Source organism: Lepisma saccharinum, chromosome 2, assembly GCF_977018435.1.
Source record: "Lepisma saccharinum chromosome 2, izLepSacc3.1, whole genome shotgun sequence".
Lineage (NCBI taxonomy): Eukaryota > Metazoa > Arthropoda > Insecta > Zygentoma > Lepismatidae > Lepisma > Lepisma saccharinum.
In genome coordinates, this window is record NC_139230.1 from 49135042 (window position 1) to 49161294 (window position 26253).

The following is a 26253-nucleotide window of genomic DNA, read 5'->3' on the forward strand; positions in this document are numbered from 1 at the left end:
AAATAATACAGTGCGTCCATTTCGATCTGCAGTCGAGAGATCGGGAGAAACGTGGCGGGCGGCGCTGACGGAGATGCCGACATTTGAGGCCTGTAATGCCCGCTTATTTTTGTGGACATCTTGCAAAACGAGCACTAACCTGTGTTATAACACGCAAAAGTTCTTCTGTAATTCTTCCAAGTTCCACCCTTATATACACAAATAAATACGCTTTAGAAATTATATTAAGAGCCACAGATAATACTCTGTAAAACATTTTATTCATAGTTTTGACCAGTAACGTTCTGCTTAAGTTTATATATCCTTGAAAGAGTTTTGTGTCGATGGGGATCGTTTGGAGGTTTCGATTGTGCAACACTGTATCAAGATTACGCTGCAGACGAACCGTTAAAAGCTAATGGTGTTCGTGAGCTTCCTTGCAATCCGAAATCTCCTAGCTCAAGTTTTTTGTTCCTTCGCGACTACAAAGCTGTGAATATAGTGGCAGGCAGATGTAAACCAAGAGCGAGTTAATTTCGTACTGTGCGTAAGAGTGTTATTCTTGGTTACTTGCCGTTACTTGTTTGTGTTATTGCAGTGTGTATGTGTGTTGTGTCAGTCAGACGATTGGAATGCCAGCCGCAAGGTTCACGTTAGAACAAAGAATTTTTATGTATGACACTTACGTGAAAACAGACTCGTGTCGAGACGTGTGTAGGCAATTTGTACAGAAATTCCCAGGCGTTTCACCTCCACATAGAGATACGGTTAGACGTCTTGTCCTTAAATTACGAGAAACTGGATCGTTAAATTTTAAAACACCTAAGCAAAAACGACGGATTATAACCGAAGCAAAACTCGATGAAATTGGTGCAGCGTTAGAACGTTCTCCAAACAAACCTCTACGCCGTGTTTCACAGGAGATGGGCGTGTCAAAATCATCAGCACATACAGCCACTAAGCTACTAAAATTAAAACCGTACAGAGTTTCTATTGTGCAAGAATTACGGCCCCCTGACAACGTAAGTAGAGTAAATTTCTGTAATTGGGTTTTGCAGAATATTGTAGATGGTATTGTTGATCCACAGTTAATATTTTTTTCGGATGAGGCATGGTTTCACTTGCGTGGTCATGTTTGTTCACAGAACAATAGATACTGGAGCACTGAAAATCCCCGAATAATACACGAAGTTCCGTTACACGATGCAAAAATTGGTGTGTGGTGTGCTGTAAGTGCCAAAAGAATAATAGGGCCTATATTTTTTGAAGACACAATAAATTCAGAGAGGTACCGCACACAAATACTCGCGCCGTTTTTTCAGTTGTTATCAGATAATGAGAGACAATATGGGTATTTTCAACAAGATTCGGCCACAGCCCATACCGCCGCTGATTCTTTGGACGCTATAAGGGAGGTGTTTGATGACAGAATAATTTCAAGAGGTTTATGGCCTTCACGTTCGCCAGATCTTACCGTATGTGACTATTATTTGTGGGGAACCTTGAAAAATAGAGTCTACCGAAATAACCCTCATAGCATCGACGAACTAAAAGACAATATAAGGGCAGAACTAGGAAGAATTACGGAAGAAGAACTTTTGCGTGTGAATCAAAATTTCATCAAACGATGCCAGGAATGTGTGAATGTAGGTGGACATCACTTTGAACAACTCTTATAACACAGGTTAGTGCTAGTTTTGCAATATTTATATAAATGTCTGCATATGTCCATAAAAATATGGGGGCATTACAGGCCGCAAATGTCGGCACCTCCGTCAGCGCGGCCCGCCACGTTTCTCCCGATCTCTCGGCTGCAGATCGAAATGGACGCACGGTAGTTGTTATATTTGTGTAAATATACCATATTTCAAATTCCATCCAAATATGAGGTGGTGGAGTTAACACCCTGATCTGGCCTTGAATGATCCCAACTCGCAAATATTTAAATTACAATAACTGCCGTAAATGTAAAGCATTTGTGGTTAAATTTGTACAGCTGCTATGTGAAGTGATCTATTTAGATTAAATCAATCCAAGCATTTCAACATGCAAGGCAAAATGTAGAATTTTTAAATTGAATCTTGCGAGAGCATCGAAATCTATTTATGAGAAGCATGCTCTATTTCCCTAAATTGAGAAGCGAAAATATCTGCAGCTGTAAGGCATAACACGAGCCACAATATTTCAATATGAGCTTTCTAATATAGTACGTAGGTTAGAAGCGGTGAGGTGTAAAAAAAGGGTAAGTTCATTGTAACCACGATAATTGCGGCAAATTTCGAGGTTTTAGACCGAAATTCGCAATGTTATCAATTATAAAAATGACTGGCTGTACTGGCTATGCAGCGAAACTAAAATGTCCAAATTGTTTCACAACGGCAACAGGCCCGTAGCCAAAATTTTTACGTATTTCGATGGAGGCTCATCCCTTAGAAACCGCCATGTAAAGGCGAAAAAGTGGGGTTTAGAAGAACTGAAGATGAATTTCTCAAAATATTGCCTACAACTTATTATACAAGATGTACAATGTATAATCCTGCCAATGAAATAAAATTACCACCGTACACTATTTAAATTATATATTTGTAGGATTTCGGGGGGGCTTCGGCCCCCTGAGCCCTCCCCCTGGATACGTGCCAACGTTTCGGGCGCTTCAAATTCCTTATTTATTTATTTATTTATTTTGCTGCGCACAACACGCTTCTGCCCTTTTACAGTGCACAGTTAATTTCTTACATTTGGGGATTTATACACATAAAAATAATATTTATACACATTTTTAAATATATAAAAAATACATATAGACGTTACATATATCATCCTTATACAATACCGTGGATTAAAAAAATAATCAAATTTTGCACAATTACATTCATATATGTATGTGTGTGTATATAGATACACATAAAGAAAGTAAAGAAATACAAAAAAAAATTAAGTACGAATGTTGTCCATTAAATTGGGTTTATACTCAGGAAATTTAGCATATATGCCCTTCTGTAACCATTCATTATACAAGATACACATTCTTCTCGGAGGAGCCATTTTTGCTGATTTTGTACGGGTGCGGGAAATTGCAAAGAGTTGCTTTGTTGATCGCAATTTTGAATGGGGGACATAGAAAGCTATTTTTGAAAGCAGAGTGGAAAAATCCAATTTTTCGTTAAGAAATTTGAAAAGAAAAAGGGGCTGATGTATGGTTCTTCTGTTTGCAAGGGAGGTAATGTGTAAATTAATTAGTAATTCGTTCTATCCTAAAAACTATATAACGAGTGAATTTATTTTAACTTTTTCAATAAGGTCTATTTGCTTACTGATTTGTGGACTTCACACTATAGATGCGTACTCTGATTTGGGCCTAACATGTAGGTTAAATAATGATAACAGCGCTTAATTTTCATTGAATTCTTTTGCAGTTCTCAAAATGAACCCCAGTTTTCTATGCGCGTCATTAACAGTTTTGGTGATAGGTAACTGAAACGATAATTTATCATCGAACACCACACCAAGATCTGTTATTGAGTTTTCCCTGACTATTTGCTTGTGTGATATTTCGTAATTACAGTATATTGGGGATTTCAATCGGGTAAATGTTACAACCTTGCATTTCTTATGGTTTAGGTTAACTTTATTTGCTTTACACCATGCGTTGAGATTTTCGATTTCCTCTTGTAATTTAATGGAATCTTCTTCATTGTGAATGCTCCTATAGAATTTTAAATCGTCAGCAAATAAGAGTTTCTCGGAATTTCTAAGTTGTTTTGGTAGGTCGTTAATTAATATTAAACACAACAAGGGATCAAGATTAGAACCTTGTGGTACGCCTGAGCCAGCTACAAATTCATGGGAGCAGCAACCTTGATAATTTGTTTTCTATTTTTGAGATACGAACACATCAAATCTATGAGGGAAGAGGAGAAGTTATAAAATGCTATTTTTTTTTTTTTCAAGAAAATATCATGGTTTACAGTGTCGAACGCTTTGCAGAAATCTGTATATATGAGGTCTACGTACCTGGCCTCTGTTGTCAAGTTCAGTGGAAATGAAGTTTGTAATTTTTACGAGGTTCGTCACGACTGATCGATCTCTTTGGTACGAATCCGTGTTGCTGCATGAAGAGGATAGGTTTTACGTGAGCAAAAAAGTGTTTGTGAAGAATTTGTTCTAATAGTTTATCTGGCGCAGAGAGTATCGCAATTGGTGTGTAGTTTGAAATTTTAGATTTGTCTGATGTTTTTGGTATGGGGCAAATTTGCGACAATTTCCATTTATCTGGGAATTTCGATGTTTGTATTGCAAGGTTGAAGAATAAATGTAGCGGATATTTTAGACATTCTGCCAATGTTTTCAGATCACTATCTAGACCACATCTTCAGAGAAAAAAAGGAACGAAAATTCCCACGGTTTATGGAATTACTGGGGCTGTAAGTTTTGCATAACATAGCAAAACAGTACTCTGTTTAGGAGGAACAGTGGGCCAAAATGAGGGCACGACGATTTTCTTATAAATAATTAAGGTTTTAAGCTGGAATTCATGCAGCAACTATGAAAGTACAATGTGGGTTGTAATCAGGGTGCGAAATCACTGCAGATTGGTGGGGGGGAAGGAGCAGGCACACAGACACACATACACACACACTATCTATCTATCTATCTATCTATATATATATCATAATTATGTGTCAATTATTAAATAATCAAATTATATTATAAAATATACAATATATTATATCGACTGTCTTTCATTCAAAATGTAATTGCAAATTGAAGATTTTGATGTATACTGATGCTATGAACAATGATTTGCGTTAAGAGAGGAGGGACAAAAATTAATAGACATAATAAGAAGATAATGGTTTCCTGTATAAAATTCACATATAATTGCTATTACGTGTTTTACTAATATATTTATATACTTCGTTGTTGCTGACGAAAGGCGAAGTGAAATGGAAAAGAAATAAGTCGGTCTGGGGATTTCTGGATTCAGTGTTCTAAGATATGAGGCTCTTTGTTGTCCGTTCTTTTTGTATGTTATCGATATTATTCCAGTCAAGAATATTCGAAACCCAAATTAATTGTTTATGTTCGTTGTTAAAACAAAACTTCTCCCCCCCGGAAGAGTTCGGTGGGGAAAAATTTCAGGACATGATTGTTGGTGGGAGGAATTCCCCCCCGTCCCCCTAGGAAATTTCGCACCCTAGTTGTAATGATCTCATTGATAGTCAGTGGAGTTGTTACACTCCAGAAGTTCCGTGACTGTACAATTACTGATCCTGCATTTTAATGAAATTGGTAAATGTGTTTCGTGGTGGCAGACTTAAAAAAAATATTGGTTGATTGACTTTAGATTTAAGTCCACTTAGTAACAAAATAAATTAAAATTGTACCAAGTTTCCCAGCCAAGTGTTGAGAGTTGTAATAACAAAAATTTATGGGTAAAATTTGAAAAGTGTAACCCATAAGCCACACTGAGCTTTTCTATGATCCACACTTTTGTCGATTAGGTTGTTTAACTCTAGAGCAATGATACGAGTCCACACGGAAACAACGACAGTCTACATCTACGTATAGACAATGTAGACTATGTAATACGTTTGTAGCCGGCCCCCGTGGCGGAGTGGTTATCACATCTCGCTACAACGCCAAGGGTCCCGGGTTCGAATCCTGGCCTTGGCATGGATGTTTGTGAGTGCCCTTTCATCAATTTCATCACATCATCACTCATTCCCATCTTCGCAAATTAGCCGAAAGTGGTACAAAAAGCGTAGTAAAATAAAGCAAATCAATCAATACGCATGTTGTAAATATGAATATTTAGGTGGAAATAAACCAACATGACTGGAATTTTAACACCTCTCTTCAAATTAGTATTGTAAATTATTTTTAGCATTGTTTACAGTGCCTACGTAGAACATTTTAGACTCTACTGCAATATAACATGTGTGTAAATCAGGTGTACATTGCACATATAGACGTTACGGCATATCGCTGCTCCAGGGTTGTAGAGGGCGAATCATTTCAGAGACCTAAATGTCGACCTCCCTCCCACGTAGTACACGCTGCATTTTCCACACTAGCGAGGCTCTGGTGTCTAGACTAACAGCCAGCAGGACTGGGTTGTGTCGTCCATATATGATTCTGATTGTCCTTTCGTCCTTCTCATCTTATCACAATTCATCCTCATCTTCGCGATTAAGTGTAAGAAAAGCGAATTAAAATAAAACGGATCAGTAAATAAAAAAAAAAAAACATCGTTGCTGCAGAGTCGCTCAATTAAAGGGAAACCAAAACGAGCTGGCAACATTGCACATGCGATCGCAGTTGTAATAGTGTTGGCTTCAACTAACAGATGTCGTTGAAGTCAACTCGGTTTCGCCGCTGTGAGCGCCTTGTGATTTGTCATCTGCTATTCTGCAGCTTATCGTACCTTAGGATCCTTTGCATTTGCACTTCCGGGAATTTTCGCAACGCAGAAAAGAAACTGTAAATTTTAACGATAACGTACAAAAATAAGAAAAAATGATAGGTAGGAGCAGAAGGAAATAATATACGTGGGGGCCTATAGTCAAATATGTTCAGCTCAACTTTAAAAAAGGTTAGCTTCTTTGTTCTAAAGATTGAAGTAATAATACACTGCCTATTACATAGTATGAATTGCAATTTACAATTATCTTATGTTCTATACCTTCGCTTGGGGCCTTCCCGATGGCGTCTCGGTAACGTTGTTGCCTTGTAATCAAGCGGTCCTGGGTTCGATAACCGGTGAAGCACATAATGGTTCGGACGGATCCCACTTTGAACTGTAGATCCAGTCCCGATTGGCCTTTCTGTGCATAAAGTGGACATATAAACAAACTCTATGTCAAAGCCTTGATATCACTACCAATTTGACACTGGATATCGGGTACCGGTTACGGGAAAGTTGATTTAATATATACACCTTTCTTTGGCAATATGCACAAAGGTTAACCGGATCTGAACCGTATCCGTTGTCTAATAATACAAAATATGCTATTTGTGTGTTTATTTGCATACCTTTATCACCAATATCATAGTGTAAATAATGGTATGCGATGCCTACAATGGACTGCTAAAGTATTCAATGAACATCACAGAATATCTGACTACGTGATAATAAGCGTCAGATGAGGTAAATGCAAATGGTTATTGTATGACATCAACTATAAGGAAACTCTCAGACAGAAGTGGCAAGTGGCAAGCTACAAGGGACAAGCGACACGTGTCACTTCCGAAAGGAACCTTCAGAAATAAATGCATCATTTCATACCGGAGTGACACGACCAGTTGCGCATGTCGCTTGCGTGCCACACATAGGGAGCTTTCAGACAGAAGCGACAGGCTGCACGTGTCACTCGTACTAGGCCGTTTATTCAGTGGTGTCACCACACTCTGTTGTTCGCGCGTGCGCGATGAATGTTGGTTTGTAGACTGAAGGCGCTCGTCGTCTATCGATTGTCACTTCGGTATGAAACTACTCCCACGGTCGAGCGTCGTTTGTCGCATGTCGCTTTGGTGTGAAAGCTCCAATGGAATGTGCTGCTTCCTCAGTAGCGCGCATCGTGTCGCCTCGGTGTTTTTTAGAGATCTTTACGACCGAAGTGACAAGCGACACACAACCGGGAAGAGTCACAACGAAACTACAAGCGACGCGCTACAGGAGTGAGGGAGTTCACACCGAAGCGACAAGCGACACGGACCCCTTCAGTTCCTAAGCGAGCATTCACCGCATATGCGCGAACAACAGACCGAGGCGACGTGATGCACGCCATTGAAAAAACGGGGCAGTTCGAGCGACACGCAAGCAACACGTGCCACTTGTCATGTCGCTTCGATTCAAAAAGTTACATTACTGAGGGATAGCTTCCGTACAGAGGGAGCGAAACATGTCGATTATCGCCTCGGTCTGAAAGCTTCTTTACAGGCTGGAGGGGAAGTGCTTATTATGGTGTGTGTATATTGTGGTACTGTTGCTTGCCACATCGGGGTGAAAGGCTCTTGTCGCGTGTTAGTTCGATCTGAAAGCTCCCTATAAGAGCATAAGTCAGATTCGTAATATTCATCGAAAATCTCAATCAGCTGTGTGGATGCTATTAAATTCACCATATAATTGTTTAAAAGGCTATTTCATTAGAACATGGATTACCATTATTATTTCCTCGGTCGAGGTGATCTCTTTCGAACTGAGATATCTACTTATGGCTTATACTATTGCTTATTACAAGAAAAATACCCAGAAATTCAGTTGATTTATTTTGTTTTAGGTGTACTTTATGCACAGATAGGCTGATCAGGACTGGACCTTTGGTATAAAGTGTGATCCGAACCATCATGTGCCTTCACGGGCATGAAACCAGGACTCCTCGATCACAAGCAGACGACGATACCATAACGCCATTGGCGAGACAGAAATTCAGTAAAGAAGATATTGCGACAGGGTGGAACAAGACTCACTTTCTAACATAAAAAAATATTATATATTATCTCCAATACAATATTTTCCATTTTTCTTGCTCAGATATAAATATTATAATTAAAAAGGATAAGAAGGTATTGTGGATTTTTTCAGAAGGGATGTCTTAGTTGTTTCAATTCAGAGAAAATTTCGACTCGTAACACCGTCACCAACGTGCTAATTTGCCCAAAATACAATAACTGATCATTAATAATTTAGAAACTGAAATTGTAAATGAAACAAGGACACCCGCAGGAATGAACTTTTCACCAGAGACATTACAATCTTATTGACTGCTGTAACCAAGGGTACGAGAGACGTAGAATATTGGGCCATTTCGGGGTTGGGAAGGGACATTTTTGTAATACAGTAATTGAGAAAATTCGCCGCTTCCCGACATGTTCGGGAATATTTTTTAGGACGGAAAATTTTCGAAATTCCCGACGCGGTGTAAATCTCGAATTTTACATACTATTTCCCCCTCAAGTGAATGTTTTTGCACTTCTGGCATAAAAACTGTTAGTTTCAAGATTGTTCAGACATTTATAGTGCAGAAAATACCAAGGATTAACCACTTTTAATTAACTACTTTTGTTTTACAGTACCCGGTAAAATATGAATCAGAGGTACCAGATTAAGCGGTTTTTGATATCTGTCCATCGTTTAAAAGCGTAAATAGACAACGAACTGTTTATGAAAAAGGCGATACGTGTTTAAGGAAAGGAAGCAAGGCGCAGCCAGTTTTTCATCATTCTTTTTAAATAAAGTGGACTCGAGTCTTAACTTGTTAACAACGCCACAGTATTTTCAGTTCAATTTAAATTTTATGATTTGTAAAAATAATAATAAAAAAGCTACACTATAAGTTTCTCTAACTGAAGGGCAAGATATGAAATCACGGAAACGGAGTAATGCAAATTCTCCAATTTCATAAATATTCTCACAGCAGGCAATTAATGGATGTAATCTTGATTCTTTGGTAGCTTTCTGATTTAAAATAGTTAACGTCAAATATATCATAACGTAACCTTCCGCCAAGCAGGGAGGATTTTTATTTTTTACAAATTCTTATGAGAATTAGAGATGAAACAACATTTTGGATGCATCACTTAACCTATCCGTAAATTACATCTTGTTGGATTACGAAAATGTAAAGTAAACCTATTCCATTTTGACATACAAATTCCATTATCCTTGTACTGTGTGAAGTCTTTCATTGTTTCTTAAGAAACATGGATGATATTGTGCTTAGACATCCGCTTGCGTTCTCTTTCCAACGACTTGCAAGCAGATATTGACGCAACACACGAGTGTTCCATTGTACATAGGTCTAAAGAGAACAGATAACAACGAGGTCCCATGATTGAAAGAGATACAATGCAAGATCAACTGTTTCATTATTCAAAGTTTATTTTTTGGTGGGAATTACGAGCTGTAGGCTCTTGCGAGACAATATATTGATGCTGATCGACATTTTCAGGAACAAAAAATTGGGAGAGGTGTCCCACAAAGATGTACTGAATCTCAATGCATGTAGTGATTATGAAAACTGCCACGTATTTGTATCCCTTATCCTCACTTTGTAGTTAGCTTGAACTTTAATTCAATTATGCTTTCAGACATTTAAAATAAAGAAGCGGGAATAATGGAAATCAAGCCCTCTTCTCTAATATCTGAAGCAAAATTTGAAAGGAAACGTAGGAGGTTTGTTTCCTGTCATGTTCAAAAATATTCTGCTCCCCAGAATTTTGTAATTGTACTCAAACTATTAGACACACAGGTGTGTATTCTTTTGAAGTACATTGTTTCTCTTGGAATGGAATTTTTAAGCAAATACACAACAATAACATCTTATTTCAATCTTGAAATTTTGAGATTTCGAAAATAAATTATTACTGACTTCGACTTCAATTTTAGCCGGATCGGTGGCCGAGCGCGTTAAGTGGTCGACTTCCTAACTCGCCACTGAAGTTCCCGGGTTCGACTCCTAACCTAGGCATTCTTTGTGAGTATCCTTCATCAATTTCAGCTAATCGTCACTCATCGTCGCGATTAGCCAAAAGTGTCAGAATAGCGACGCAGATGTAACAAAAATGTGAATGCAAACAAATTTAGTTTTCAATTTTGGTGCATAGTAAAGGTGTTCGTGAATTAAGTAATTAAGTAATAGTAATTAAGTAATAATTTTTTAATTAAGTAATAATTTTAATTAGTAATTAAGAAATATATTTCCTCATTTACTGCCATATTTACGCCCAGTTGGTTTGGAAGTCAGTCTCTTACATCAAGAAACGAAACATTCTCAGTGAGATACTACAATAATTCAAATGTATTATTGCACTGTATTTCCGGCTATTTCAGACGGGGTTTCATTATCTCTGATTAATCACGATGAAGCAGATAGATGATGAATTGATGAAACGAATGATGGGACAAATACAATGCCTTAACTAGGGTTCGAACCGGAGACCTCTGGCTTCGTAGCACGTGACTCTGACGTCCTAATTAATGGTATTTTGATTTTATTTTTAAATATTCAAAAGCGAGACTGAGTCTGTAGAGGAAGAAAATTTCGTTGTTACTGGACCCATACTTATGATAATCAGTTTGTAAAATAGCCAAAATAAAGTGATCTTCAGTATTTTATTTTAAAGCTTCTCTAAAATTTATTTTGTTGTTAGTCGTGTTCATGCGAGATGTATACCGGGTGGCCCATAAGTAGTAGACCACACTTTGAATCGCCATAACTACTAGCGGAAGTGCATTTTCTGACAGGTTTAACTTGTATCATGTAGCAGAAGTGTCATATTGGAATGTTCTAAAGATGATCCTGATCGCCTCCTGCAGTTTGCTGAAGAGTGGCTCACCAAGTTGGAAGAAGATCCACAGTTGGAACAGAGTGTGGTGTGGACTGATGAAGCCAAATTTCACCTGTCCGGTAGTGTAAACAGACATAATTGTGTTTACTGGCGTGATTCGAATCCAAATGTGGTAGCCAAGTACGATGATAAAAGACCCGGCGTCACGGTCTGGGGAGGTGTTACGTACCAAAGTGTCATTGGCCCTTTCTTCTTTGAAGATGGCGCCAATGGTGAGAATTACCTGAAGCTCATTAGGGACACTGTTTACCCTTTACTCCAACAGAGACACCACTTTGATCAGTTGTGGTGGCAGCAGGATGGAGCTCCCCCCCATTATGCCACAATTGTACGGATTTGGTTGGACCAGACATTCCCCGAACGTTGGATCGGACGTCGCGGGTCAATTGAGTGCCCGCTCTCCTGGCCTCACCCCACCAGACGTTTTCCTGTGGGGGTATTTAAAGGATAAAATTTATTCCCGCAACATCAACACCCTACAGGACCTGAAGGATGTGATTACTGAGGAATTTACTGCTGGTCCTCATGAACTGTGTGCAAAAACGTGTGAAAATGTGTCTTTGCGAAAACCGATATTAAAGAGTGTTTGTGTTAAAAATAAGCCATCTGTTTTCTTTTCATGCCGACTCTGCTAGAAGTTACGGCGCTTCAAAGTATGGTCTACTTCTTATGGGCCACCCTGTATATTCTTCAAGTAAAAATTACGCACTTGCTCGTATCATAGAAAGTTCGGAGTTTAATTTAATGACTCTTTAGTAGTTTCTTGTGTGGTGAATGGAGAAGAAGAAGAAGAAGAATGAAATTTACATATTTCAATAATAACAGACTTAAGAAAGAAACCAACGAAAAGTGATGTCGGTTAAGCTCCAAGACGAGGATAACCGTTGCGTACATAGAAGAACGAAGACAATGGAACGCTCATGCCCTACCTGCGACGATAACCAAGAATCTTCTGGGGAAAAATTTGGAGTCGAACACTGCAAACGCTTTGTCACCGAGTTAATAATGGCCTGGGGGCCAAGTGGTAAGCTTGCACTGGTGTATGTATGTACGTGTATGACAGATTTCGATAGCTTAGAATGGTTAGCTATCCAATATGGCAGTAAAAATGCATCAAGAGATATTTCTAAACACCCGTCTCGTCTCGAATCTAGAAATGTATAGTACAGGCAACACATGCAGCTTGTCACCGAATACAATTTCACGGTCCATAATGATCATGGGAACAACTTCCTTAATAATGTTTCATTGATCGAAGTCTTGTTTCGAGGGCCTCCTCGATGGCGTAGTGACAACGTTGTCACCTTGTAATCAAGGGGCTCTGGTTTCAATCCCGATGGAATCACACTGCACAGTGATTCGGATCAAGGCCGCCCGCAGGATTTTTCTCGCGGGGGAGGCAGCAGTACTTAACGAGGGGGAAATGTGGGCTGATGCTTTTCCCCAGTTAAGAGTATTAAAATAAAGCATTCCCAGCACTAGCATAATTCGCATAGGCACATAATCTGCTGCCTTTCACTGCACCCTTCGTTTTCAAGCTACAATTTCAAAATTTGAATTATATAAAGTCTTTCCAGATATTTTGGGGAGAGGGAGGAGCAATTGTCCCCCTGCGGGCGCACTTGATCCAAATCTAATTTTAAGCTGTAGGTCCAGTCCCGATTAGCTTAACAGAGCAGAAAGTGGACTTAAAACAAACTTTAGCTTCGTTTCGACACTACGAACCCTCGAGTTTTATCCTCAATGCATGCAACTGCGCTGCACGTATTCGCACTTTGCAATTACGATAAGAAAAATATGTCATCTATCTTTAAACACTCAGGTAGATAGATATATGTTTGGCATGTCTGAATAAGACTCGTCGTAAAGTAATTCTGGATTTCTAATTTCATACGTAAAGGTTTACCAAAGCCTCGAACGAGATAGAGGGGGTTCGGCTGCAATTCACGGCCTTCTCTCTATTTTTCAGAAATCTGTTTCCTTGTCAATCTCGTATCAAAAAGTATCCTTCTCAACTCGGTACCATTCCTAATTAACAGACAGTGCGATTGCATTTTTTTTCTTGTTTTGCGCAACAGGGAATTCAGAACGAAATTGGAGTTAATATTTATCCTTTTGTTAAACGTTGATATTTTGAGTTTTGTGTGGGTTATAATCGACAGCTATACAATGCTACTTATAAAAGAATGTACATTTAAACTATATGTGTATAATATTTTCCTAATCTGTATGATAATATTATAACAAGTCTCCGAACTGAGTACCTTGCGAAACTTACTATGAAGACATCGAGACTACCCACGTATGATATATGCTTATCGTCCAATATGTTTGTCTCCAGATCAATACACGGGTTCGATATCCGGTGGAGGTCCAGAGTGGTTTGGATCCCACTTTAAACTGTAGGTCCATTCCCGATTAGCATCTCTGTGCATAATGTGCAATTAAAAACTCAAAATCAATTTATCAATCATTCTCATCGTTCCGATTAATTCAGAGAGTTATGAAAAGACTTAAAATAATTAGAAATACTTAATAATACTAATGTCGATAGTGATAATCACATGAAGCATAACCGAAAGAACGTTCCTTAGGAATTGAAGACATATATGGGAAGAGACAGTAGAAGAGAAGCACGTTGCAATCGTTCCGTTTGTGGATGCATAAACAATTAACCTTTCTGGTTTGTGCAAGCTATTTACACAACAAATTTATGAAGGAATATGACGTAGAGCTTAATTTGTAAATCTTTAATTTGGCAATGCCTTTTCAAAAACAATGAGGCGAGGAAGTAGTTGAGAAAAGTAAAAATAAATAGTATTGTCTTTTTTCTTTTAAAACCCAACAATAGCAAAGAGTTATAAAAAAGTCAAAGGCCTTTTGGACTCTACAACAATTCTCATCGCTGGATGTATGAAGGATCCAAGCATGGATGTCAGGATAAGCAGACAGTTGCGAATCCCACGTTGTCGTAACGAAAATATTACACGGTGCCATCAAAGAAACGTCACCGACGGAAGTTGGTTTACGTTATTAATGACCACTTTATTTACGCAGGTTTATAAAGACGTGACCCTGTAATTTTCTCGTGAGGTTTTCACCTCAAAGCAAGAGGTCTCGTGGTTTTAAGGAAGCTGCCGCCACGACTCAGCCAGCCATTAGGAAAATACCGGTGGAAAAGCCATGCTATGGATGCCAGAGAAAAAACTGCAAATAACCTTTCCCATACCTTTGGGCAGAATCCGACTTATTGCTACCGAGTTTAAACGACTCGCCCAGTGGTCGGTTTTGCACACGGAGCAACAAGAAGACTCATTAAAGTTTTATCGTCTATTTAAAACTATCGCATAATCTTTACATGCAACAAAATATAGCACCACTGAAAAGCATTAACTGATTTAAGCAGTTTTCTGTCAGTAATCATACAATTTGCACCGCTTCCTACTGTGTAAAAATGTTGTTAGTTTAAGAAATATGTTTAATTTTTCTTTCCATCAATTATTAGCCTTTTTTGCGTTTTAAGCTTCGATAAGAATGCTGTATAATTTTGACAATTTTCATAGGTAAGAATGATTTACTACCTTCGAGCATAATGCTCCGAGGTCAACAATATTATAATTATAATATAAACCTTGAAATCTGATTATGTTGGATACAGGCATTAAAGGTATTGCATTTCGCGTTAAGTTAAAATTATACTTATTTGGCTATTACATGTCTAAACATAGAGTCTACGCTGAAATATAAACGTTGATAGCTAATATTCGTCAATATCTGTTTACACACGAATTTTACGATTCAACGCAATCTTACGCACATTCTTTATTTTCCTCTAAAATGCATTTTTGCCAAATCATTTTAATATATTTGTATTTTTCTGTTTTTGCGCAACTTTTCTACATCATCAAATTATTTGCGATAAGGATGGATGATGAAAAGAATAGGGGCAAGCACAAAGGAATGGATGTGTCCAGGTAGGTAATCGATTACAGCCGATAATGTAGCTATCCAAGTCCTTCAAAGTGTTTTTCAAGGGGACGAGCCTTGTCGAACAGCATAATATATTGAGGCTCTGTTCAACCATAATGCATTAGTGTCCAGGTGTCATTTGTTTTGCCGTGTTGTGGTTGTCTCAACTGTCTCTGAAAGATGTGCGTGTTGAAGACATGGTTTGTGAAAGATGCTTCCGATGTTTTGAAGCGGGCCGCCATTAAATCGCGTATGTGAGTTCAATAGCAAAGGCTTGAATAGCACAGATAATCAAATCGTTATGCACAAGCACTGTAATTCTCGCTTGATAGAGAATCCTCGCGATTAGTTGTGTAAGTCCACATCGACTCAAACAAACACAAAAAAAGTTCATTCTCAAAACAGGAGTCGGTTGAACAGTCACGGACACTTCTGAGTCGTAAAAATCCCATTAGAAGTCAATGGAATCGTTACAACTTAGTTCATTGTTTACATGCGGCCAAGAAAATAAAAATGGATTCTGGTTCCTTTACATTGAATACGATAATGGATGTCCTGAAAGCAAATATACGTCCAGTTTGAAGATGTGATTTTTTTCTTTTTCCTTTTGTTCAGGTTGATTGATTTGGTGTTTTAAGTCCACTTTATGCATAGTAAGGCTCATCGGGACTGGACCTACAGTTTCAAGTGGGATCCGAACCACTATGTGCCTCTACTGGGTATCGAACCCGGGACCCCTTGTTTATGTTCTAAAAACTCTTTCTGTGTAGAGAACGTGCAAATAAGAGAAATTCATATAGGGTAGCCCGGGGCTATATCGAACACGGGGCTATATCGATCGACGAAAGAATATTCGATTCTAGCGCATTGTTAGTGCTCGGGTTGGCAAACTGCATGGCATCAGTGGAGAAGGAGAACCTACACGGTTGAGATGCGCACGACATTGCTGCTGTTTGTAAATTAATGTGCCTGCAAAAAATTGGTTTTGGAAACAAGGTATGTACTCTGAATGTGCATTTTCGCATAGTTAAACAGATAAGCTTCAGAACGTAAGCTGTACCAGCCACATTATTATTTGTAAATGGGTAACTATATATGTAACAATGGGGTAGGTATATTAGTTGTTAGTCATACACGTTCGTGGCGCCAAAGTTGTATAGCGCAGTGTAGCCAACCAATGAAAGAAATATCGGCTTTTGGGGCTTTAACGATCATTACGATCCTCTTCCACTTCACCATTCTCTGAAATAATCCCATCTCCCACCAATCAGCCAGAAAAGACAAAACGATGTAGCAGTAAAGTGGGAGCATGCTATCTGACGAGCATACGCCTGTAGGGAAGAAAATAAAAAAAAAACGACAGCAAATTAAGAATATTGGTAACGATGAAGACAATATCCCTTGCGGTTTTTGCGGTCAGTTGTACTACTCCAACGAAAGTGCTGTTAAAGGTGACTGGTTACGATGTCAACGATGGAATATTTGGTTTCATGAAATACATACGGGACGGGACTTTGGTAAGATACAATTCATTTGTGAAAAATGTATCTAGACATGTGACTTTGCAAGTGATCAGAATAGCCCCGTCAATGATCAGAATTACCCCGTAGTTTAGGAAAATCTTGCAATGTGTAGTGTTTCAGTCTTTCCATTTTTACAACTATCAGAAATATAAACATATAATTTTAAATTGTGCACTTTTGTAGCCAAAAGAATGGTGTTTCAGAATAAATTAACAGTTTTGGGAGGAAAAGTTTTTTTCAATTTTTTATGTACTGTTCAATGTGAAATGATCTATATAGCCCCGGTCTACCCTACAGATGATAGCATGATTTAGGAAGTTCAGATAAAATTTTTCAATATAACTGGAAAAAAAACTGGCGTTAATGAGTCCAGGATGGATACACCAAATTTCGGTCAACGTTTAACCTTAGTGATGTTAAAACTGTCTTGATTGCAACCATTCATCTGTGTTATATTAACACGACTGAGGTTAAGCGTTGACCAAAATGTGGTGTAAACCTCTCGGGACCACTGTCTGTGTCGCTTTAACACCAAAATATTTTACAATGTGGTATGAGGATAAGTAATAATAAAACAAAGACCATGACAATAGGAACATGAAATATACCTTGGAAATAAAGAATTAGAACAGGTTAATAGCTTTAATTATCTGGGAGCGACTCTAGAACAAAATGGTAAAATAGGCAATGAAATTAACAACAGAATCAAAGCAGCAGGACATTCATATAATTCCTTGAAGAGAAATTTTCTCAATAAAAAGGAAATAACAAAATCAACAAAATTAGCAGTAATATACATACATACATACACACACACACACACACACACCATTCTGCACAGCTGCGAGTCCTTGACAATGATATCAAAACACGAAAGTAAACTGCAGACAATTGAAATGAGATTCTTGCGTGAAATAGAAGAAACCCCAGAAGAAATCGAGATAGAAATAAAACCCTAATAAATTGTTCGAGAGTTCCTCCATTACTAGAGAAAGTAGAACAGAACCAACTAACATGGTTCGGTCATGTGAAGAGAATGGCTGGAATGCATGTAGCCAAAGCGGTATGTGATGTGAAAATACAAGGTACAAGGCCAAGAGGAAGGCCTGAAAAGATGATGCAAAGAGAGCTGTGAAGTAAGGGACAGAGACTGAAAGAAGTAAAAGATCAAGTGTATGACAGGGACACATGGCGATACTTCTGGAAACCTCTACACCGCAAGGTAGAAGAGGACGGATTATGTAAAGTTCTAAAAACGTGTCAGTGCCCAGAGCAAAGCAAAGGACTGTTCGGTTGCGCTCTCGCTTTGTTGCTCGGTTCTCTGATCTCTCTCGTTGCTCCCCTCTTCCTCCCCCAAAGCTGAGAGCCGATCCTTCATCTCCCTGGAAGTTGTAAGGAACATTTCTTTGATCTTTCGTCTTGGAACCGCCTCAGGAGCAATCGGGCTCCGAATGAAGTATCGAGCGGATTTTCTTACAGTTCGCTGTTACGCACACAGAAAGCGAAGAAAAATAAAGCAAATCAATCCATCGACAGCCTCAACGTACCTTAATAGTTGTGTATTTGTATTTGACAGAGAACGGCGTTCTACAGCAAATCATTTACAGTTAATAGCGTTCCGGGAATGGAATGGATTGCCAACCTCGCTAAAATACTGAGTGAGTCACCTAAAATTGCCACCGGGAATATTTTGTGAACAACAATAAATATTGAAAAACTGCTTTCGCAGATATATAGGTATGAGAGGGGCTCATCAAATTAGTGGACACAATACGTTCAACTACGTAAGAAAGTACGATTTTCAACACAAACTTACGTTTTTTTTAAATGGAAACCACAGTTTATTTCCAGCTCATTTGAAAGTACGGAAAAATTCATTAAGAATGGCGTTTGTTACATTGTAATACGTCAAGTAGTTCTCTAGTAATTGTAACGTGAAGTTGAGCGTGAATGCACATCCCCACTATGCCTGTCGGCAGAGCCGAGCTTAAATACCGTCGTGCATACAGGCCGCACGCTTGTGCTGCATTTTTCCTACACTCGCCATAGATAAGTATCATCTTGGCCTTTTCAGAGTTTGAAAATACTATTTTCTCAGCAACAGTTCTGACGTAAGTACACTATCACAAACGTTTGGTTAATCAGTGTACTTTATTACGCCCTTGCTATATTTGATAAATTAATTTGAAAGAAAGAAAAATGTATAAGGTGAAAAGTTTAATAGTTGAAAACTTAAAAATTTGTCATGACTAGGGAGACAAATTTATGGTACATAAAAACTGAGGAGAGCGGTAAATAAAATGTTAGATCAGCGGTATATACCAGCGGTGAAAAAAAATGGCACACACTTTTTCATTATGAGAGGAAACAACATACAAAAGAGCTATAAATTGATAAACTACTTCATTTTTATATACTGTACACATACACAAGTACTTAGCTGTCCAACCAAAAAGAAAACATCAACACAAAATCACTTCATTTCTAAATTGCATATCTCAAGTGATTTATTCATTGTATGTATTTAAAGGATATCCTTGCTGTCCAACAAATAAAATAATCACTACTGCACATACACAAACACATGTTGAAAATCACATGATCATAAACAAAATTCATTCATGACTGAACACAAATGACACCATTGTTTCCCTTAATGTGCGAGAACAGACTAATCTTATCGCTGCTACAGCTAGCAAGTTCAATGAAACTGGAAGTTGAGTAGACATTGGGGGGAAGAAAGGAATGCAGCTTGACATGGAGCGAAGTTTTCCAACTGAGATTATGTGCATGGGAAATCCCAATTTGCAGCGTCTTCCTGATGTGATCGAAGATAAAAAGTTCTTCAGCTGCAAGTGGTAGGAAACTTTAAGCAAACGTTTCGTTACAAATCGACAGTTTGCGCGCACAACCTCGATTGCCGGTTTTTGCGTGCTTTCTACTTAATTTGATGATATTTCACGGCTATTTCGCGAAAAAGCGTTCATTTCGTGGAAAAGCACACATTTCGTATTACTTCGCGAATGAAACTCATGCATATTTCATCATTGGGGGTGTAGTTACGTGCAGAATGTTCAAAATTGCATTTTTTTTTCACATTTCGCGATTTCGCGCATCGCGAAAATTCAATGTCCCTAGTCATGACCAAACGAGAAAAGTTTATTGTTCAGATGTACTAAAAATTGATGTAAATGAATGAACGCCAATTAAAAATTAGAAAAACGTTAATGTATGTAACTGATGGCGGAATGTTTAAAATTTATACTTTTTAATTAACAAATATTTGTTAACTCGGAATGATGTATCAGAACCTTTTAGATAATTTGTCAAAGCTTACTCATGTATAAACTACACATTTTATTATAACCCGCAGTTGTTGGAACGTAACAACTCTCCTAAGCACAACGCATAGTTTGCAGAAGAGTAACATGTTTGTCACGATACCTGAATGGCGTCAAAAGGGGGATATGTTTGTTACAAGACCACGAATCAACTTGTGAGAATGTTTGTTTCCAGCGTCAACTTCACGTTACAATTACATGAGAACTATTTGACGTATTACCATGTAACAAACGCCATTCTTAAAGAATTTTTCCGTACTTTCAAATGAGCTGAAAATAAAATGGGGGTTTCATTTTTTAAAAAAAATTAGTTTGTGTCGAAAACCATATTTCCTTACGTAGTTGAACGTATTGTGTCCACTAAATTGATGAACCCCTCTCATACCTTTATATCTGCGAAAGCAGTTTTTCAATATTTATTGTTGTTCACAAAATATTTCCGGTGGTAATTTTAGGTGACTCACCCTGTATATGATTCACAAAACAGAAATCTGAACAAAATCGGTTGGGACAGCGGCAAAATGAAAACTTATCAAGCCTTTAACATTAAGAAAAAAAAACAATCGTTTCTACTATTTATTTTTCATTATTATTATTGACTTTAGTTCTGTGTTTGTATTATTGCCACATTTTATTATTCTTGTATCTATTTCTTTCTCACTTCCTTATTTGACAAGGGTTCGTTGCAAGAACGACCCAAGAGACCGAAGCACTCCTGCTTCAACAAAGGCGATTATTATTATTATTATTATTAATAATAATAATCCTTAATTTCCCAACATTAAGAGAAGCATGTGCACATTGCCAACTTCACAAGCAAAGGTTGAGTGAGAAAACGGAGGGGAGGGGAGAAAATTTTGTGAGGTGGGGATCCATTCTCCCTGTCACCATTTGGCAGAAACCATTGCACATTCAATTTTTTTAAAAAATCTATAACAAAATATCACAGGTTTCTGTCCGCAACTTTAATTGCGTTTTTCCATGATTTCACTCGCGAATTTTTCAGATTCTTATGAACATCTGTAAAGACTAATAATGTGGTAAAGGGATATCAACCATCGACTAACAGGACAGTCACAGGAGACATTAAAAACAGCAGTACTTCAAGTGTCAAAGTAAGTTTATATACTCTTGAATAAACCTGCAAAACAAATATTAACATAAACGTAAACCAACCCACAAACAGAAAACATAATAAAAAGATATAAAAGAAACAATTATATTATCCAGAGTTAGCATAAGATAATGGCACTTGAATAAGGAATGTACGAGTATAATAAAAGTGAACAAGCATCAATATTACGAATAATTAGAGATGTTAATATTCGGTGAATCTATCCCAAATAATTAGTTAGCATTGTCGAGGCTGTGACCCTTAAGGATGAAAGTTTCTAGACATCAACGGCAACAATGCAATTTAACGGGAAATACATCCTCTTCATCTAAAGATTCAACGCGCGTAGAATGTTTGTGACCGGAAGTCACAACTGCAAATACCTAGAATGGAAAGTCCACTGTAGCCGTAAAAGGAACGCCGTGATACAGCAATCCACTGTTTTTCTTTCTACATTTGATTATGCACTGAATACATTGTAAAGTTCATGTTTAATTTTTCTCTGTTTCTTTCGCTGGAACCTTATTCGTCGATCCTTTCTGTATTTTTTATTCCACACTTCGGTGTATAAATAAATTCTGTGCATTATATCTGGAGGGGCTTGTTAAAAAGTTATGGTTCGAATCCGGATTTCTTGTTTGTTTGTCACCAGATAAGCGATAAAAATGTTAAATATGCTAAGACGATGGAAATAAACCACTAAAGCTAAAATAGTCTACTTAGATAATCCCAATATTTGCGTTCTGCGACTTTGGAAACAAAATGCAAAGACATGTATTATGAACAACAACAGTTACTTTGTAATTTAAAGCACATTTTAGGTTTCTAATGCTTGCTTCATACCAAGTTAATCGAGACATCTCCAAATTCGACAAAGCAAACTGCTTTGTATAAAAACCCACGAAATTCTAACTCCATTTTAAGCAAGGAAGTATGATGATGAAAATATCAAATTCTTCAAAACTTACATTTTTCCTGCTTCTGCGCTAATGTTTACACGAGTTAGTAAAACATCGTCAAGCAATATAAGCATAATTATTCATATTAAAGGAATGGTGTAACAGCATTCTATTATCTCCTGTGTCATACAGAATAGTATGTATAAAGGAAGCTAAGGCGTACCATGAAATTTATTACATATGCGCCAGTTCCGCAATGAAAGCAATTTATGTGTTTCCTTTCCGGTCTCTAAATTCATGTCCAGAAAGCATGCCTGTTCGACATACACATATTTATAAACATATACACATTTTGATTCTAATGAATTTGTGTAATTTCCTGACTAGAGCCATCTGTAAGTTATACACATAAGAATTGTAATGCCTCACGACTGTATTTCCCAAGTTTTCACTTTCGACCCTTGGCTGGAAACGTATGATTGCAGTTTTTTAGCATTCTAATTTCTTACATTACAATTCATTACTTTTATCCAAATTAATTTAAATCCATGTCTGCATTAAAGGAAATGATATGTTCTTTATCACATCCTAGTCAATATTAATATGGATGATTTCCAATAATGACGTTTACTCGTGTGGATTAGCCTTTATAAAACTCTAATTAAAATCCAAAGAAAATAAGATTGCTGAAATTTCTATTGGAATTGAAACCTCAATAAAACCTGTTAATCTCTAGGGTAACGAAGACAACGAAAAGTTAGCTTTAATCAACAAAGCAATGGACTGAATGACCATTTTACCGTACTATCCATTTGTTTAATGTTTACGATAAGAAATTCATATAGTGAAATATTTAAACTTATCCTGGAACTAAGTATCTTAAGGAAAATGTAGAACAGATTATATAATGTTGTTTCCCTGCTAAACAATAATGCTATTCAGCATGAGTATACTTATAACAGATGTTTTTCTGTGCAAATTATATATATATATATATTATATTATATATTATAATGAAAATTAAATAAGAAGGAAAGTAACAATACTGACTTCTGTTCTATTACTGGCATTAGTTAAGTTTCTCGCGAGAACCCTCTCGCCCCAACACATACATTTACAATGATTGGTGTGATTGTGCAATTGTTGCAATTGTTATGCGTTAACTTATGTTTCCCAACGGATTTTAAGTCAAACTGTAGGATTATCTAAATTGTGGAAAAACTGTAATCCATCGCATTGAGTGTATCAAGCAGCCACGATGCTCTTCAAGTAAAATGTAATCAAATATTTTTGTGTAAATATTATGATGCTAAAAAGCACAGAAAGAAAATATTGTTTTAATTTCACTGGTTATATTTATTTACTTACCCTCATATTCAAATGCTGGACGATGTTGTCGAATTCTTGATCTGAACACCACACCATTTCTTCCCTCTCGTCAAGCGACAGCATGACGGGGAACTGCAATAAAATTGAAATTATGTTAATCACGATCTTTGTAGAATAAAAAGCAATAACTACACTATTTCACAGTGAAGTAAGAAGGTTAAGTTACATTAGAGTTTGTTTCATATAACGCATTCAGAATGTCAAATTAGATTACCAAAAGCACATACTTGAAGTTCAACTCTAAAATTCAACAGGTGAAAAGCCAACGAGGATGTTGCGAGCAAATATGTGCTGATTTATCATCTCAGATTTCGAACTTTCATCTTCCTTTCTCGTATTCTTTATATTACTTATGGGGTGCAAGTAACCCTTTCTCAAGACACTAAAATGTCAACCTCACTTCCACATAGTCCACCCTGGACTCCATCTTAACGAGGTTCTGACGTCTTGACCCATGGCCGGTATTGTACATTACTTATTTTTGACTACTTTTTACTGACATCGCTAAATATGTAAATTCTTAAGAATAGTATTACTTATTTTTGACTACTTTTTACTTAAACCACTTCGTAAGAATAGTACTCCGATTTTGGCAAATGATTTTCTGTGAATATTTTTTGTTATCCATGCAATTTGAATATCTTTATTTGTATATCTACAAGTTGCCTTGCAATGTGTGCACTGAAATACAGCGTAACTGAAAAACATGATTTTTATTGTATAATTTGTTTCCTAAATGGATGATGTGCGTACATACTAAAAGCGTAAATATCCAACTACTGTAGAGCAAAACAAGGTGTTATAACGATAAGATATATTCAAATACGTCATTGCAGTTTAACATGGTGAAAGCTAATATGATTTTTCTGATGCCACGAAGCTTCAAGACCATAATTTATCACTAGCACTTCCCAGTTGGAAGAAAGGAATTCAGAAGGTAAAACTCATTAGATTCTTAAAAAGCATGAAAATGATCAACATATATATGACGCTTTCTTGCCCCCGTTTCTGTTTGTATACATACAATGTTAATACAATGCGAGTAAGTGGGACGTGGTCAGTGAAGAAGAACCTTTCAGCAGACATTCTTGTTCATTCTGCAGGACGGTGCGTGTTCTGCTACCTCAATGAAGCGAACAGATTCTAATATTGTATCTGACCACTCAGAAACAGCGACAGCATGTGAAAGTAGACAAGCGGAAACTTTCAGTGCATTTACCCACGCGTTGTATTTCACATTTAAATGCTTTGCTTATCAGTGTCAAGGTCTCTCAATTTTACAATGCGCAAAAAAAGTGGCAAGAGTACCGAAAGAAATGTATATGTCCAATACAGGATCTACTTGAACTTTCTCTCATGCTCACGCAGTTCAAAATCAATATTTCCAGTTGAACTTAGAGTGAAACTGAGCAGGATTAACAGCACTAAGTATGTGCGCTCCTGTGTATTGCAATTTGGGTTAGTAAGATCGGATTACGTGCACTCTAATTAATAAATTTTCTCGTCTAATTGATTTTATGTTTTGGTGAAACTTGAGAGTTTACTCTCGAAAAGGGAAAATTAGACAGCTTTCGATCTTATCACCATATCCCTGTAACCAAAGGGTCTTAGGTTTGATACCAGGTGGAGCTTGTATTTGTTCGGATCCTATTTGAAACTGCACCTCCGGATCGATTAGCCTATATGTGAATAAAGTGAACTTAAAAATTCAAACTCGAACTCGCCACTGAAGTTCCCTGGTTCGAATTCCGATCTCTCCATTTGTGTTCTTCGTGAGTGTCCCTTCATCAGCTTCATCTAATCATTACTTATGTTCATCGTCGTGATTATCCAAAGTGGTCAAGGACTTATTTAGGGAGGTCGAGGGAGTCCGGACCCCCCCCGAAAGACTTACCATGTACAAAAATTAAATAATCAAAATGTAATTGTTTAGCATTAATATAATTATAGCATTATATAAATTATATATTAGCATTATATAAAAGATGGTTATTTATTTCTGCTGAACTTATTGGAAAGCAAGGAATTGGGATCATATGGCTTTGAAGGACAGTTCCAAAGATTAATGCACACTACTACTTGTGATAATATGCATAACATATTAATAAGGAACTTTACTTTTCGTCAATTGGATCTAACTCTTTCTTTGTTATTCATCAAATATTCAATTCTTTATCTATTTGCTATTAATTCCTTTGCCAGGGCAGTTGTTTTTATACAAATTTTGGCGATCTTAACTACACGTGAGCTAGAAAATAAGTACGTACTGTTATATATCTATTATTTTACCATCTCTTTACCTATTCATGTAATAATAATAATGCATTATTATTAATTAATTTACATGTTGAATTAATATTATTTTAATTTAATTAAATTCAATAAAAATATTATTATTATTATTATTATTATTATTATTATTATTATTATTATTATTATTATTATTATTATTATTATTATTGAGACACTTGGTCGGACCCCCGAAATATATTTCTAGATACGTGCCTGAAAGTGGCATAAAAGCGACGCAATGAAAAAAACAAAGGAAAATGCGAAAGGAAAAATTTTGATTCCTCACTGTAAAACGTCGACAGCTTTCTTACATGGATCATTTCGACGCCGGTTATTTTATCGTGAAACAAGTCTGAGTGTTCTGTAAAAATTAACAATGGATCATCATAGTGGCT

The 26253-nt window shown here is 37.1% G+C and overlaps 1 protein-coding gene across 3 annotated transcripts in view; it reads right to left on the reverse strand.

The window, feature by feature from the left end:
* The window catches only part of LOC145984024 (uncharacterized), a 509229-nt gene that overhangs the window by 380031 nt on the left and 102945 nt on the right, over positions 1–26253 (reverse strand). For 2 of the 3 annotated variants that reach the window (XM_083117339.1, XM_083117337.1), the window contains exon 2: positions 23546–23638. The exons of the other annotated variant lie outside the window; for it this stretch is intronic. In XM_083117339.1, the coding sequence (XP_082973465.1) occupies positions 23546–23638 (93 nt within the window). The remainder of the gene's footprint in view (positions 1–23545; positions 23639–26253) is intronic. 3 annotated transcript variants of the gene reach the window in all.